Consider the following 15087-nt stretch of genomic DNA (forward strand, 5'->3'; position numbering starts at 1 on the left):
AGTGATCAGCTCATTCCCCTCCTCAGGGAATTACACCCAGAGCCCTGGGTGCTTCCCTCTACCAGTCTGCGGAGGGGGCACTGCAATCTACCCAGGAACAATTCTGTTATTGCAGCTGGCAGAAACCTTCAGGGACAGATCACAGCCAACTCCTGCCAGTCAGAGCCATCACAGAGAGGCAGATGAAGGTGTCCTGGGGCCCTGGGCCAGAGCAAGTGGGGGCCCCACCCCACCCCACCACTTCCACCTCTGCCTGCAGCTCTGCCCATGGCCCCACCCCTTGCTGCTCCTTCCCCGGGACCTCGCCCCTGTTCCACCCAGGGTCCCCCCCATTCCGTCCCCCCCCCCCCGTGGCCCAACAGCCCATTTGCTACTTTCTGCCTCCCCTCCCCCCAATGCAGCCTTAAGACTGGAGAAGCTCTGTCCCTGAGCCACGGCCCCAGGCCACAGCGGGGAGCGAGAGCTCCCTCGGCCCCAGGGCCATGGCAGGTAGCGACAGCTCCTCCAGTCCTGGGACCGCAGCAGGGGTCTGGGTGCTAGGGCTTCCCCGGTGCTTCCCTAGGGCTTGCCGGAGAGAAGGTCGGGGGGCACTGGAGGCGTCCTCTGCCAGGGAGTGGAATCAGGGCATGGGGCTTTTCTCATCTCACCTGCCTGGGGGCCCCAGGACACAGGCCCCATAGCTAATCCGCCACCGATGACAGTCCCTCCCTGTATGGCGCAGGTGTGACCACTCCCTGGCCTCCTGCATTCGGCCCTGGGCCCCTCGCTACCAACCAGATATTGACAAACCGGAGAGGGCCCAAAGCAGCGCAACAGGACTGATCAGAGAGATTGATCCCCGGGAGGGAAAGAGTTAACTGTAGCTTGGCTGGGTGTCAGCCAAGGGCAGGCATGATAACAGTCTACAAATATTTGAAGGGCGTGAACGTCAAGGAGAGAGAGGGATCCTTTGGGGCAGAACCAGCAGCAGAACTGGCGGTAATGACATGAAGGCAGAGAAGATTTTAGGCTGATCATCAGACCGACTTCCTGACAAGGAATCCTTTTTCCCCCCCAAGACAATGATGGAAGCCCCAGCTGCTGGGCTGGACAACAAGCCCTGTACAAAATGCTCATGTGCTGGCTACAGACGGGATAGGCAAATGGGTCCTGTCCGTCTTGGACTTCTATGAGGGAGACTAAGGCAGACTGCCCGGCTGGCCCCCAGCTTCCTTCCCTCCCTATCTGTGGTCCCCCCCCGTCAAAATTTACCCTCCCGGATAAAGGCACCACTATCTCGTGACGTCCACATGGCATCACTGCGACCGTGAGGCCTTCGCTTCATCTCTCCTGTCCCTTTAAAGCGCCCCAGAATTCTGCCAACTTCAGCAGCAGTTCTGCTCTCGGCGGGTACGTCTGCACAACCCGCCTCCCAGCCTGGGTCAACAGCCGTGCAGACGAGCGCTCATGGCAGGATTTAGGCTCGGGGGCCAGCCCCCTTCAGAGCCCGAGCTGCAACTTCAAAGCGCCAGGCATTTTCAGCGTTCGCGCGAGCCGAGGCTGGCGACCCAGGCTGGGAGGCTCGCTGCCGCGGGCTGGGAAGACATACCCACAGCTCAGCGGCCTGCTCCACAGAGGACTCGCACGCTCGTGGAGATTTTACTTTCCCGCTCGTGTGGTTTTCCCTTTATGGAAAGGCCTCCGGGTGTTAGACGCCGCCGAGAGCACAGCGTTACCCTCTGCACACGTTGAAAATGCAGCTGACTCCTAGCTCAGACAAACCAGCCCCAGGTGCAACACAACTCCCACCACGCCGCCATGCCCGAAGGACCCCAGGTCGCTCCTGGAAGCTCTGGGGATACTGGCACATCCAGCAAAGATGAGGAGCGGCTACTCTCGCCCTGGGCTTTCCCCCAAACAAGGCTTCGGTTCAGTTCACATGCAAGCCAACAGCCAAGTCCAGACGGCTCACTGGCAGACTCTAGGTCTCCAGCATGTACCGCTGGCCGCTTGGCACACTTAGGAAAGATCTTTTCTACATCTCTGCCTCACTTATTGCTGATGAAACGGGTTACTGCTGGCTCGCCCAGCAGAGTAAACACTGGCTAGGGCCAACGTTATAGGGCCAGATCCTGAAGTTTTCACTGTGGGCCAGATCACCCACCCCACTCCTATGGATAGAGACGATCCTCAATGGGTCAATCCCCCCCCATACACACACACACACACACACACACACACACAGAGTGGGGGTGTCAGGCCCAAACTCATTTACAGCAGTGTCAATCCAGAGTGACTCCACTGGGATGCAGAAACAGGGCCATCTTGAGTAGGAGTAGACAGGTTATTTTACTTCTGTATTTGGCACTGGTGTGACCACTGCTGGAATAGTGTGTCCAGTTCTGGTGCCCACAGTTCAAGAAGGGTGTTGATCCTTTGGAGAGGGTTCAGAGAAGAGCCACAAGAATGATTTAAAGGCTTAGAAAACCTGCCTTATAGTCAGACTCAAAGAGCTCAATCTAATTAGCTGAAAGAGAAGGTTAAGCGGTGACTTCATTACAGTCTGTAAGTACCTACATGGGGAATAAATATTTAATAATGGGTTCTTCTAGCTAGCAGAGAGAGGTTGAGTACGATCCAATGGCTGGAAATTGAAGCTAGACAAATCCAGACTGGAAATAAGGTGTAAATTTTTAACAGTGAAAGTCTTAAACCATTGGCCAATTTACCAAGGGTTGTGGTGGAGTCTCCATCACAGACAATTTCTAAATCAAGATCGGAAGTTCTCCTAGAAGATATACTAAAAGGAATTATTTTGGGGAAGTTCTCTGGCCTGTGCTATACAGGGGGTGAGATACATGAGATACATGACAATGGTCCCTGCTGGCCACAGACCCAGAGGCCTCAGAGTTTTCACAGCAGAAAGTTGCACAACCACATCACAGGGAGATCAGTCAACAGAGAAGAAATAATTTGAGGCAGGACAGGCAGCAGCTGGCTCTGCCTGAGTGACAAGGCCACGGAGCCAATCAGACAGACTCTAACAAAGGAGCACAGATGCTTGTAATTGCTCGGTTCAGCCTCTGACTGTATCAACAGCAGATGTTACAAGATACGGTACGTAGTGCGTCTGTGCAGACTGCACTTGCCCTGCGCGCACAGGCCTCACCTGGCTGGAGAGGCAGGGGAAGGTACATCAGCCAACTTGCCAGGTCTGAACTTGCTGGTCCAGACGCAGGGAAGGAAGGAGGGACACCCCTTGGCTCCAGGACGAGAAGCCACAGGCAGGAGAGATGCAGCCAGTTGTGCTCCTGCTCAGCGGATTCCCTGCTGGGCCTCTCCGCAGGGGAGCAGGTGTGCGAGCCCTCTTCCTCCACCAGGCACCATTAGCTGTTTCAGCTTCTCGCCTGGAAGAGATTGGCTTCCCCTTCCCTGGTGCCCGCATGAAGATCAGCTCAGCAGCAGAGATTCCCATAAAGGAGGAAATGAGCTTTTCCCTGGAAAGAGGAAAGCGTGTGTTCGGGGACAGGGGGGAGACAGATCTGCACCTGCAGTGAGAACAACGACCTCCCAGAGATGCATTTGATCCCAAACTGCTTCATTGCTACCAGGCAACCTTCCAAGGAGGTCCCATCCCCGCTGGGCATTTCAGCTCTAAGCCGGAAGACCTTGAATCACTTCCCAGCCACACCCCGGCTGATCAGGAGGGAGGAGAGGGCCACGCAGCATCTCCACCAACGGTCTCCGGTGCTTCTCCTCTGAGCTTCCCTCTTTATTGTGAGCAATCAATGGGAGCCATTCTTCACCCCCCATCGTTCAACGAAGGAGGAGACGGTTGGTACCACAGACGCGGCCAACTGGCAGGAGTGCCAGAGCGGAGAGCGACAGTGGTGAAATTTCAATTAGCAGCAGCAAAGCAAACACTGAGCGAGAAGGGCCTCCGGGCATAGGGCGCTGCACGGCAGTCAGGGGAAAGTCTGAGACTACAGGATGCAGGGCCAGACTCTGATCTCAGGGACTAGGCTGCTAGCAACCTGGAGTAACTCCACCAAGGTCAGAGTCTGGCCCAGAGAATAAAGGACGTGGCAGAGAAGGAGAAGACGGCACAAAATGATTATTTAGCCTGGAAAGGGAAAGACAACAGGTAAAGGTGGGTTTGTGTTTAAGGCAAGTTACTTGACCCCCCCTTGGGTCTCCGTTCTTAAGTTAAAGATGGGCAGAATAGTCTTGTCTATTTAGACTTTGGGGCAGGGGCTCTCTCTCACTACATACAGCACCTAACACAACGTGGTCTCTAGATGCAACCCCAATGCAATTATGAAGAGTAAAGTGAATGTTGACCAGTGCTTGACCCTGTCCCACAATTAGGAGACAGGCGATGTCGTCCAGCTGGAGTCCTCCATTCCACCGGTCACTCAAAGGATCCCCCCCCCACCAGCCTGCCTCTTTCCTGCTCACTCCAAATCCTTGTCTCTGAAGCTGTTGCATTCTCCTGACCACCAGGAAGGTGCCACCGACCACCGCATGGGCATGGTATATGAAGCAAAGGTATATTACGGTCGCACCTAGAGGCCACAACTGAAATTGGGGGCCCCAGGGCATTGGGTGCTGTGCAGAAACATAGCGACTCCCTGCCCCACAGAGCTTGTGGTCTGACAAACAAAAGAAAAAGGGAGAAGGGAAGGGAAGCCGCCTAAAAGCCAGGTTGGGCCACCACCATTAGCAGCTTCGCTGATGGGGACACCTTCGAATCACAGAGTATCAGGGTTGGAAGGGGCCTCAGGAGGTCATCTAGTCCAACCCCCTGCTCAAAGCAGGACTAATTCCCAATTTTTTCCCCAGGTCCCTAAATGGCCCTTTCAAGGATTGAGCTCACAACCCTGGATTTAGCAGGCCAATGCTCAAACCACTGAGCTATCCCTCCCCCACTTTCTCCTGCCTAGGGCTCTGAATCCCCCACACAGATGTTGGGTTGGAACGACCAGGTTACTGTTTACCTGGGGGCTGGACTGGACCTGCTGCCCCGAATCCCATTCACTGAAACCACCCACCCCCAAATCGTCCACTGAGCCAGCTAATCCCCCGACCCAGGGCGGGATCTGAACCTGCACCCTCGCTGAGCAGGACCCTATATCCTATTTGCTGAGCTCCCCTGAGCCAGCCAGCAAGTCCCCCTGTCTTGGGGCCAGACTCAGATCAGCAGAGTGAAAGACCCCCATGTCTCATTCCCCTACCCAACCCACCGCATGAATCAGCCAGTCGCCTGGATCTAGGGCTTGAAGACAACGTCTCTGAGCACTGATGGCAGGAACGTGCCACATCAGATCCAAGGTTGTGTTTATTTGGGTTTCCCTTCCAGTTCAATTCTCTATTCATAACATAATACAAACGAAATTGAACGATTAGGGGGCGAGGGACGAGAGCAAGGGTGGAGGATGGTGGGACCCAGCCAAATGCAGGGAAATTTTAGGATGGACATGGAGGAAAACTAGCGAGAATTTACAGCCACAGGAGGTCACCAAGTCAGCTAGTTCTGCAGCTGGATGCAAGAAGGAGCTGGAGAGTTTTATGAAGTTAACTGCCCTGGAAATTCAGCTAATGACAATCTGGGAGAAGGCCCCTACGCTTCCAGCTCTGTACTGAGGGCAACAGATTTCCAGGATAGAAGTTTACTAGAGAAGAAGGATGATCTTATAGTGAAGACACCGGACTGGAACTCAAATCCCAGCTCTGCCCCAGACCCGCCACCCCGCAATGTGTCTTTGGGCTATACGTCTGTGTGCCTCAGTTTCCCCATCTGTAAAATGGGGATAACGGTATTTTTCTCCCACCCTGTGCCGTATGTAGATTGTTAACTCGCTGGCATGGGCTGCCTCTCAATGTGTCTGCATAGCACCTAACACGATGGCGCCCTGCTCTCAAGTGGAGCCTCTAGATGCTACTGTAGCACAAATACTAATAAATCCATGAACTCTTCCAGACAGGGACCATCTGTATTGTACAGCTCACAAAGAGCCAAGCACATCATTGGTGTTAACGATAAATATTCCTGCTATTCCGCCCCAGGACTGTGATTTGGTACAAAAAAGCTTTTACAAAAAACCAAGCAGGATCTGAAACATTTCTGCTGGGGCGGAATTTGAAGTGATACTGTGTCTTTCGGGTTATTAACATTTCTGGTTCTGCTATTCCGAGAGACAACAAGCAGGATCCAGTGACTAGGACAAAGCTAGCAGGCAGCAGGCTAGAGACAGATCACACTCAGAGGGTGGGGTGCTTAGGGGGATTGTAGCCTGCTCCTCCCCTACCAATATCATTCACTTAAAGGAACGCTCCCCCAGCAGCGTTCAAGGCTCTAAATTTGACTCACTTTAACCTTTTCACTGCTGTTGAACCTCTCTAACCGCAGTGGCTAAAACCCTGGACCCTAATGATCTTCCCCAATTAAGCCACACAAGACCCCCACCGCCGTGGCAGATATTAACATCCCTTTTTTCCAGGTGAGGAAACTGAGGCACAAAGCCATTTAAGTGACTTGCCCAAAGTCACATAGCGAATGAATGGGAGAGCAGGGAACCGAACCACACACACGCTGTCTCCCTCCCCCCACACAACAGTTCCTCTCAATCTTTTCTGCTTATCAATATATCATTGTTGGAGCTGGCTGACCGTTAAAATACTGATTCCACTAAATCAAAACCTTTCAGGGATCGTAACAATTTAATCAAAGCTTTAGACAGGGAATTATCTGCACATGTCACCTTGACTTTTATATTGTCTTTATACTAGAATTCAACAGTCAAAATACTTTGATTTAATAGAAAGTTGGAGTGTTTTGACCTTTGCAAAACAAAACATTCACAAGATTCCGAACTGTCGGGTTTGGGCCATTTCATGTCATGGACGATACTGGGATATCTGCTTTTCGGCCTCACTGGGGATACAATTCCAAAATCTTGGATTTTCCATGACAGGGGAATTCCATTTTTCAACCAGCTTTAATTATATGTTAGAGTCCATTTCAAAGAGAGGTCACAAGGTATGCTGGGTTCCCAGCCAGCAACACCTCTAGTCCATTGATACAACCATTTCCTAGAGCCTTTCTAGTCTTTACTGGGTTTTGAGTCCTCTCTGCTCTTTACGAGGTGCCGTTGCACTAGGAATGCTCAGATGGGGTCATGGGAAGATCCCCTTTCCAAGACAAGCCCCAGAGCTCTTGTGCTTGGATTTCTGGGCTAAGACTCTGCTGGGATTTTCTGTTCATCGTCCTTGGTCCCCTCTTCTCACAGCCCAGTGTGATCCATAGGGCCCTACCAAATTCACGGCTGTGAAAAACGCGTCACAGACCGTGAAATCTGGTCTCCCCTGTGAAATCTGTATAGTATAGGATAAAAGTACAGAAAAGACCAGATTTCATGGGAGATACCAGCATTCCTCAAATTGGGGGTCCTGACCAATAAAGGGTTGTGAGGGGAGGAGGGGTCGCAAGGTTTTTATGGTGAGATTGCGGTATTGCCACCCTTACTTCTGCACTCCCTTCAGAGCTGGGTGGCCAGAGAGTGGCCAGCGCCCAGCCAGCAGTAGGGCAGAAGTAAACGAGGCAACACCAGACCACTCCACCTTTACTTCTGCGCTCCTGCCTTCAGAGTTGGGTCAGGACTTCTACAGTTACAACCCTGTGACATTTCAGATGTAAATACCTGAAATCATGAAATTCATGGATTATTTATAATCCTTTGACCGTGAAATTGACCAAAATGGACCGTGACTTTGGTAGATCCCTAGTGATCAATCACAGCCCCACACAATCTATGCCGACATCCAGCTCCCCCAACACAGTGGCCTGGACCTTCTCCTCTGGAGTCACAGCTCTACCATGTGAAGCCTGAAGACGCCATTAGCTTCTCCTGTGCCGGTAACTTCTACACCTGGATTCTGACCACGTTCTCCTATACAACGGCACTTTCTCCAACCCTCCTGCAGCAGGCTGGGAGCTCGATAGATCTCGTGGCTAAGGCGGGTCAGGCCTGGCTGGTACTTGAATGAGAGACCAAGGCAAAGCCAGGGTCCTGCAAGAAGCCATGTAAACCGTTCAACAGACCCTCTCAGTACAGACTCCAAATGGAAGAGCCATTGCACCAGTGTGGGGACGGAAGGTGCTGCTCTGCTGAAAGGTTCCTTTGGATGGGACATAGAACCTCAGTCACACTTGGCCTCCCTGCAGCATCAAGAGGACAAAATAATTCTTCACTTCCTGTCCTAAGGAGTTTGCCTAGTATTTCCGCAAGCCATTAGAACAGCTGCCGCCATCCACCCTAGAGGTGGCTGCACGTCTGTAGCGAGCAAGGCAGTTTAGAGACCCCAGCTTAGAGCTTTGGGGAGTTAACCAACAAGCACTCGGTACGTACATCAGTATGGTATTCTGAGCGCGGCTGGCTCCAGGGCCGCTGATTTGTACGTTGGGGGCCGGATCAAATGAAAAAGCCGTTCCAGACAGCTCAGAGAGAGGCGACCACACACGCTTGACTTGCAAGTCACGGCGCCAGAGGGATGATTTGAAAGACGCTTCCCTTCTCTCTTCCCCAGACCCCTGCCCCTCTCCATTGCCTGCCAGGCTGGTGCCCACGCTGCACAACCGCGAAGCGGGAATTGTGCTGTGGGGGAGGGGGGGAGAGAGTCTTCCTACAATTCTTTCCCCAAACTGAAGGGCAGGCGGAGTCGACAGCACACAGCACCGTCTGGATGCTGATGGATCAGGGTCGTTTGGAAATACTTGCTTTCTGCCAACTATGGTCCAGCGAGGATTCCCCTCCCTCTGCTCTCCAAAACACCCTTCCCCAGGGACAGACAATCTCTCTCCCCAAAATCCCCCTTCAAGAGCTCCACTCCCCACCGCAGGCAACACAAGCTGAGCCCTTGATACTGTCAGCTGAGTATTCAGAGACAAAGCCGCAGCAACCACCGCTCACGCACTCACTGTGGCCCTAACTAACCTTGCAAGCAACTCCACGCAGGCAGACCTTGGACCAGCTGGCATCAGTGCGGGGCTCGGGATGGGGTGAAGGCATCACACACAAGGCATCACTCGCAGGATGAGGGCGTACAATCCTGCAAACCGCTCTGCAGGCAAGTAACGTGCAACGTGTCCCACTGAACTCAGTCACACATTCAAGCGATTGCAGCATCAAAGCCCATTGGGGCTGTCTTCCTACTTGCTTATGGGGAACGAAAGCATTTTTGTCTAACTGGAATCCCAGTTTCTTTACCCTCCCTTCTCCGCAGCACACGCGCCCCTGGGACATGGGGTTTATCACCAGCTAATGGCAGGGGGTGGGGGAGAATCATCTTGTGGGATTCCCTTGTTAAAATATTGGCAGCATATCACTGCCCCAAGGCAGCCTCTGGCCAGCTGCGGGAGGGAGAAGAGATGAGAAGCAGATTTACTGACCTAGAATGTATTGCACTATTAGTTAGAGAGCTTTCTCCTGGCCCAGTGTGTGACGAGCTAGTCACAGTACAGGGGGGCATCACCCCCTAAATAAAGTCTCAGAACAGGCTTGGGGCAGGGGATGTGTGAGGAATTGGACAGACTGTACATAGGACATCGAGCTATTGATCACAGCTCTCAATGCCAGACCCTGTGTCTGCAGCCACACACGTGCTAGAACAGAGGTTGGGATTCTCACAAGGAGCCATAGGGGATCTGGCACGGGGGGCATCTGTGTGACTGTTACTCAACATTGACAGCTGCTCCCATTCTTCACTAGCACAGATCAGTGACTGTTGACTTTATTTTTCCAGTGAGTGATTTTAAATTTTATCACAAGTTAATGGAGTTGGTTTTTTGCTTGTAAGATGGGGCGGGGGGGTGGGGGGGGAAGAACTCTAGCATCCTGGCCAGATTTGCATCATTTTATTCTGACTCTTTAAATTTCCTCCCAGCTATTCCAACTGGGAAAAAAGCATTCTTCACTTCCCTCTTCCTAAGGATCGGTATGGAACAGTCCTGCCGCATTCCACTGGCAGAGGAATGAGCCATACATTCGGTATAAATATTTTTTTTAGAAGTATGAATTCATGGACAGTCCATGGCTCCTTCACTCACCAGCACCGTGTTGATTGGTAGCGCAGCAGCGCCTAGGAACCCTGGTCATCACTGGGCTAGGTACCGCACAAACACCAAACAGATGGTCCCCACCCCAGAGAGTTTACAATCCACGAATTCAATGACTCTACACACAGCCCCAGCCCCATAAAGATTGTTAAAGCACTTGTGGGCAAAAGGCACCATATACCGTAAGATGTCGTCCCTGAAAGTAACAGGACTTGAAGAAGCAAGATGAAGGAAAACGGCCATTCAATGCCCCCTTGCCAGACCAAGCCACGTGGCAGCATCCATCTCAGCCTCCCCGGTGTCACTTATACCACCAAGACCTGGCAGGGAAACGGGGTCCCCTTCTCACCGCAGGGCTTGATCCAAGTCCTGTTGAAGTCAGTGACAGTCTTTCCATTGACTTTAATGGGAGTCAGCTCAGGCCTCAAAGGAAGAGCTGGGGGGTCCTTTGGAAGCAGCTGTTAGAGAAGCCAGGCTGCGCCAGTGCCCACAAAGGGTATGTCTACACGGCAGCTGGGAGCGTGCTCCCTGGCTAGGCTAGGCAGACACGCGGGAGGTCTGCGCAAGCTTCCGTGATAGCAGCATAGCTGGGGTAGCATGGACACTAGCTCGGGCCACCCACCTGAACACACACTCACCCATACCCTCTGGGAATGCACTTGGGTTGCCAGCCTGAGCCTCCGCCCATGCTGCCCCCCGCCACACTGCTATTTTTAGCACCCTAGCTGGAGCTAGCCTAGGAGGCCTGTCTACCCGAGCTTGGGGGCACTTTCCCAGCGGCAGCACAGACATGCTCAAAAGCTTCACCGAAGCCCTAAAGTGGGACCTTGCTCCCACCTTTCCCGTGACCCTCCCTGGACAGCAGATAGTCATGGAGCCAACACCCTACATTGCTGATGTGAGAGACCCCACTGATCCATCTGCCATAAGATCACCATCCGAGTTTCATAGATGCAATAGGTCGGACCTCATCATATGGAGGGAGGAAGAGGGTCTGTTTAGGAGAAGGAGGGATAGGATCCAGCATCTGCAACTGGAGCAACCCCTACACTGATCTAGTTGCAGGATCCAGCCCCAGTTCCTCAAGTCCATTCCTTCTGCCATGAGGACTCAGCAAAATACACAGGACCAGCTGCAGACTGCCCTTATTCAAAATATAGACACTCCAGTATTCACGGAGATGGTGCAAAACACCGCAGCTTCCAGCAGTTGGAATCGTTATTGTAGCAGAATACTGTTTGGTTCTTAATAACCCGAAACACACTGTATCAATTCAAATTCCGCCCCAGAACTGTGATTTGGTAGAAAAAAGCTTTTACAAAAAACCAAGCAGGATCTGAAACATTTCTGTGATTTTCTTTCTTAAAAAGAAAAGGAGGACTTGTGGCACCTTAGAGACTAACCAATTTATTTGAGCATGAGCTTTCCTGAGCCACAGCTCACTGAGCTGTGGCTCAGGAAAGCTCATGCTCAAATAAATTGGTTAGTCTCTAAGGTGCCACAAGTCCTCCTTTTCTTTTTGCGAATACAGACTAACACGGCTGTTACTCTGAAACCTTTCTTTCTTAAAATTCCCAGGCAAATGATACTTTCAAAACAGGCAGACACCACAACCCCCACACTTTATGGCAGGAGGAACCCGAAAGTGAAACTGACTATAAACAGAAGATACTTCCCTGATTTTGCCTATTTCGGCCTGAACTGTGTCAACCCACTTTGAACGTATAAACAGCTCCGCTGAAAATCAGTGGGACTACTCGCAAGCCTACAGTTCAGCACGTGCACAAGATCGGGATCGGGATTTGCAGGATCGGGGCCTTGTACACGCTCTTCAGAGAGGGCACAGTGTCTTTTTAGACTTATGTACAGTATGCCCACGAAAAGAGGGCGGTTGGAGTCTCTATGTGCTGCTGTTATCCAGAGGGTTCATTTTCCATTGTCCAAATTGGAGGTACAAACCCCCCCCCCCACGCCCCGCGTCATAAACAGTGAAAACAGAAATAGACAGTTAGTTAGTTAGTTACCTTCCAATAGTCGAAGGCGTTGGTGGTGGCCAAGCTAAGGAAAGGCGATCACTGTAAGTGCGGAGTTTTGTTTTTCAACCAAGAGCATCTTTCCCAAGCCGGCTGGGCTCCCAGCTAAGGGAAGAGTTTCCGCACCCAGAGTAAGGCAACGAACAGCCGGGGTCGGCGACGCGCTGAGAGGCATGAAACTGACTCAGATGGCCAGGTCGTTCAACAGCTTAGCAAGATCCTAACAGACTCTTCCGCCCTTTGCAGGAGAGGTGCAGAGCGCCTTCTCTTGAAGAGAAATCACGTCTGATTTCAGGAAAGATGGCAAGAAAAGGGCCTGGGGGGTGGGGGGGGGGAACGAGGAACAGATCCAAGCTGCCTCCTGCAGTAACAAGACCTACCACAAAACAAAAGGGAGACGCCCCCTCCCAGCGAAAGGTGGGAGAAGCACCTAATTCCCAGTTTCAAGGCAGAGAACCCCGGCAGGACACCGCTCCCCCCCCCCCTCCCCTCCCCTCCTCTTCCGCTGCCCCTCACTCACCTCTTCCAGCACCGCCACCGCCCCCCGGCACTTCTGCATTTTGGAGGAGAAGGTAGAAGCCGCCGGGGAGCTCAGGTCTTCCGAAGTCACCGCCAGGAACTCCGAGACGCTGATCTGCTCAGGCATGTTGGGGATGTTGCCCTGCGACGGGGGGCGACTGGAAACTCACCCAATGGCGAAGGGAACGGGAGAGGGCGACCCGGGGGCAGGGCAGGGGGGAGGGACGGGCAGAGCGAGAGAGTTTTGCACCACTTTGGTCAATTTCACATCGCAGCTGCTGCGCTCTCGGCGCAATTGACTAGGGACGCCCAGGAGCGCTCTCGTAAGTTTCTCTCTCCTGCTCCCTCCCTCCCTGCAGAGGCTTTCAGTGCAATCACGTGGGGATATTGTTACACAGCCAATGCATATACGCCTGCAAGCTCGGAGTTTTGGCCAAGAGCCTGTTAAAGGCAAAGTGCATCCAATTCCCCGCCTGGGTCCACCCCCCCCCCCGGCCTCAGTGCAAACTGAGGCTGCTGTTCTCATGAGGGGCCTGGAGCGGTGGCTGTTATCTTTGCTTTTCCTGTCTTGTACAGGTGTCACGCACTCCCTGCCCAGTGAAAGATGCTGCTTGCCTCTCTAAGCGTCTGCTAATGATCCGTCATTAGGATCCTTATGTGCAGCAGAATCCCCATTATCGCCTGCCCTTCCTGGAGGAAGAAGCTAGAACCCTTTCTCTCCCCCAGTCAAATGTCTCCCTTCCGCCCCGCAAAACGTTGCCTTAAAGCTTTTGATCTCCACTGATGTTAAGCAGATAAAGTTGGGTGAGGGGCCAGGAGGGTAGAGCAGTAACCCAGGACCAGATGAAAGAAGCCAGACTCCAGAGAGAAAACCCTTTTGACTCCTCCCTTCAAAGACAAAGCGTGCTACACTCTTCTGAGTGTGGGAAAAGAAACAGCCCAGGTCAGGCACTAGGGAGGCTGTCATGGACTTCTCACATTATGTTGCATATGACAGGGCTTAGTCACTGATCCGAGAGATTGCTGGCCAGGTCCTGGAGTAATCTGCAGTGCTGTAACACCATAGTATGACTCTTTCTCTAAGGCTCTTTTCCACATTTTTATGATTGTTTGTTTATCTTGGGGTAGTGCCCCCGTTGCTCCAGCTGCAATCAGGGTCCCATCCATACACATAGGCCTGAAGCCTGCAAAGGCTTAGTTACACACATGCTTAACTTCATAAACCGGGGATGGGCAAGGGCCACAGCGGGATTCTGAAACTGTATGGAGGGCCGGGCCTGGCCGGGTACAGAAGGCTGTGCCCCCACCCCCTAGCTGCCCCTTCCCACTTCCCGCCCCCTGACTGCCCCCCTCAGAACCTCTGACCCATCCAATCCCCCCTGACTGCCCCCTCCCTATCCAACCCATCCTGCTCCCTGAGTGCCCTGACCCCTATCCACACCCCCGCCCCCTGACAGGCCCCCTGGGACTCCCATGCCTATCCAATCCCCCCTGTTCCCCATCCCCTGACCACCACCCCCAGAACCTCCACCCCAACCAACCATCCCCTGCTCCCTGTCCCCTGACTGCCCCCTGGAACCCCCTGTCCCTTACCCAACCCTCCCTCCGGCATGGCGGCTTGGCTGTGGGGGGAGCAGGGGACAGCAGAGGAGGGGCTGGGGGCTAGCCTCCCCAGCCGGGACCTCAAGGGCTGGGCAGGACGATTCCGCGGGCCGTAGTTTGCCCACCTCTGTCATACACTGCGAGTAGCCCCATAGAAGTCAACAATACAGTAGAACCTCAGAGGTACAAACACCAGAGGTACGAACTGACCGGTCAACCACACACCTCCTTTGGAACCTTTGGGGGGAGGGATAGCTCAGTGGTTTGAGCATTGGCCTGCTAAACCCAGGGTTGTGAGTTCAATCCTTGAGGGGGCCATTTAGGGATCTGGGGCAAAAATTGGAGATTGGTCCTGCTTTGAGCAGGGGGTTGGACTAGATGACCTCCTGAGGTCCCTTCCAACACTGGTATTCTATGATTCTATGAAGTACACAATCAGGCAGCAGCAGAGACCCCAAAAATGCAAATACCATACAGCACAGTACTGTGTTAAACATAAAATACTAAAAACATAGAGGGACAGTTTAAAAAAAAAAAAAAGATTTGACAAGGCAACGAACCTGTTTCTGTGCTTGCTTCCTTTAAATCAAGATGGTTAAGAGCAGCATTTTTCTTCTGCACAGTAACCTTTCAAAGCTGTGCTGTCAACTTTCAGTCGTCAGCTTTTGAAAGAACAACCCCCGTGTTTTGTTCAGACAACCGTCCTTCCTGAGGTGTTCATACTGTACTCGCTGTGAGAAAAAGTGACCCTTTGCACGCGGGGGGTCCTGGTGAGGGAGTCCCTGCCCCCAAAGAGTTTGCAAGCTTTCTAGAGAAGACAGGGGAATGTGAGGAAGGGAG

At 52.7% G+C, this 15087-nt stretch overlaps 1 protein-coding gene across 5 annotated transcripts in view; it reads right to left on the reverse strand.

Annotated features, from left to right (window-relative positions):
• Window positions 1–13269, reverse strand: part of ASAP3 (ArfGAP with SH3 domain, ankyrin repeat and PH domain 3) — a 68346-nt gene extending 55077 nt beyond the window's left edge. For 2 of the 5 annotated variants that reach the window (XR_006286545.1, XM_037881890.2), the window contains exon 1: window positions 12647–13002. Coding sequence is in view for 3 of the 5 variants with exons in the window: in XM_037881890.2 (XP_037737818.1) it covers window positions 12647–12772 (126 nt within the window). In the remaining 2 variants the exon portion in view is untranslated. Of the gene's footprint in view, window positions 1–12117; window positions 12335–12646 lie in introns of those variants that run through there. The other 3 variants (XM_037881889.2, XM_037881888.2, XM_043532165.1) reach the window with 3 other exon arrangements.
• Window positions 13270–15087: the final 1818 nt, after the last annotated feature.

This window comes from Chelonia mydas, chromosome 19 (assembly GCF_015237465.2).
Source record: "Chelonia mydas isolate rCheMyd1 chromosome 19, rCheMyd1.pri.v2, whole genome shotgun sequence".
In the NCBI taxonomy this organism is placed as follows: Eukaryota; Metazoa; Chordata; order Testudines; family Cheloniidae; genus Chelonia; species Chelonia mydas.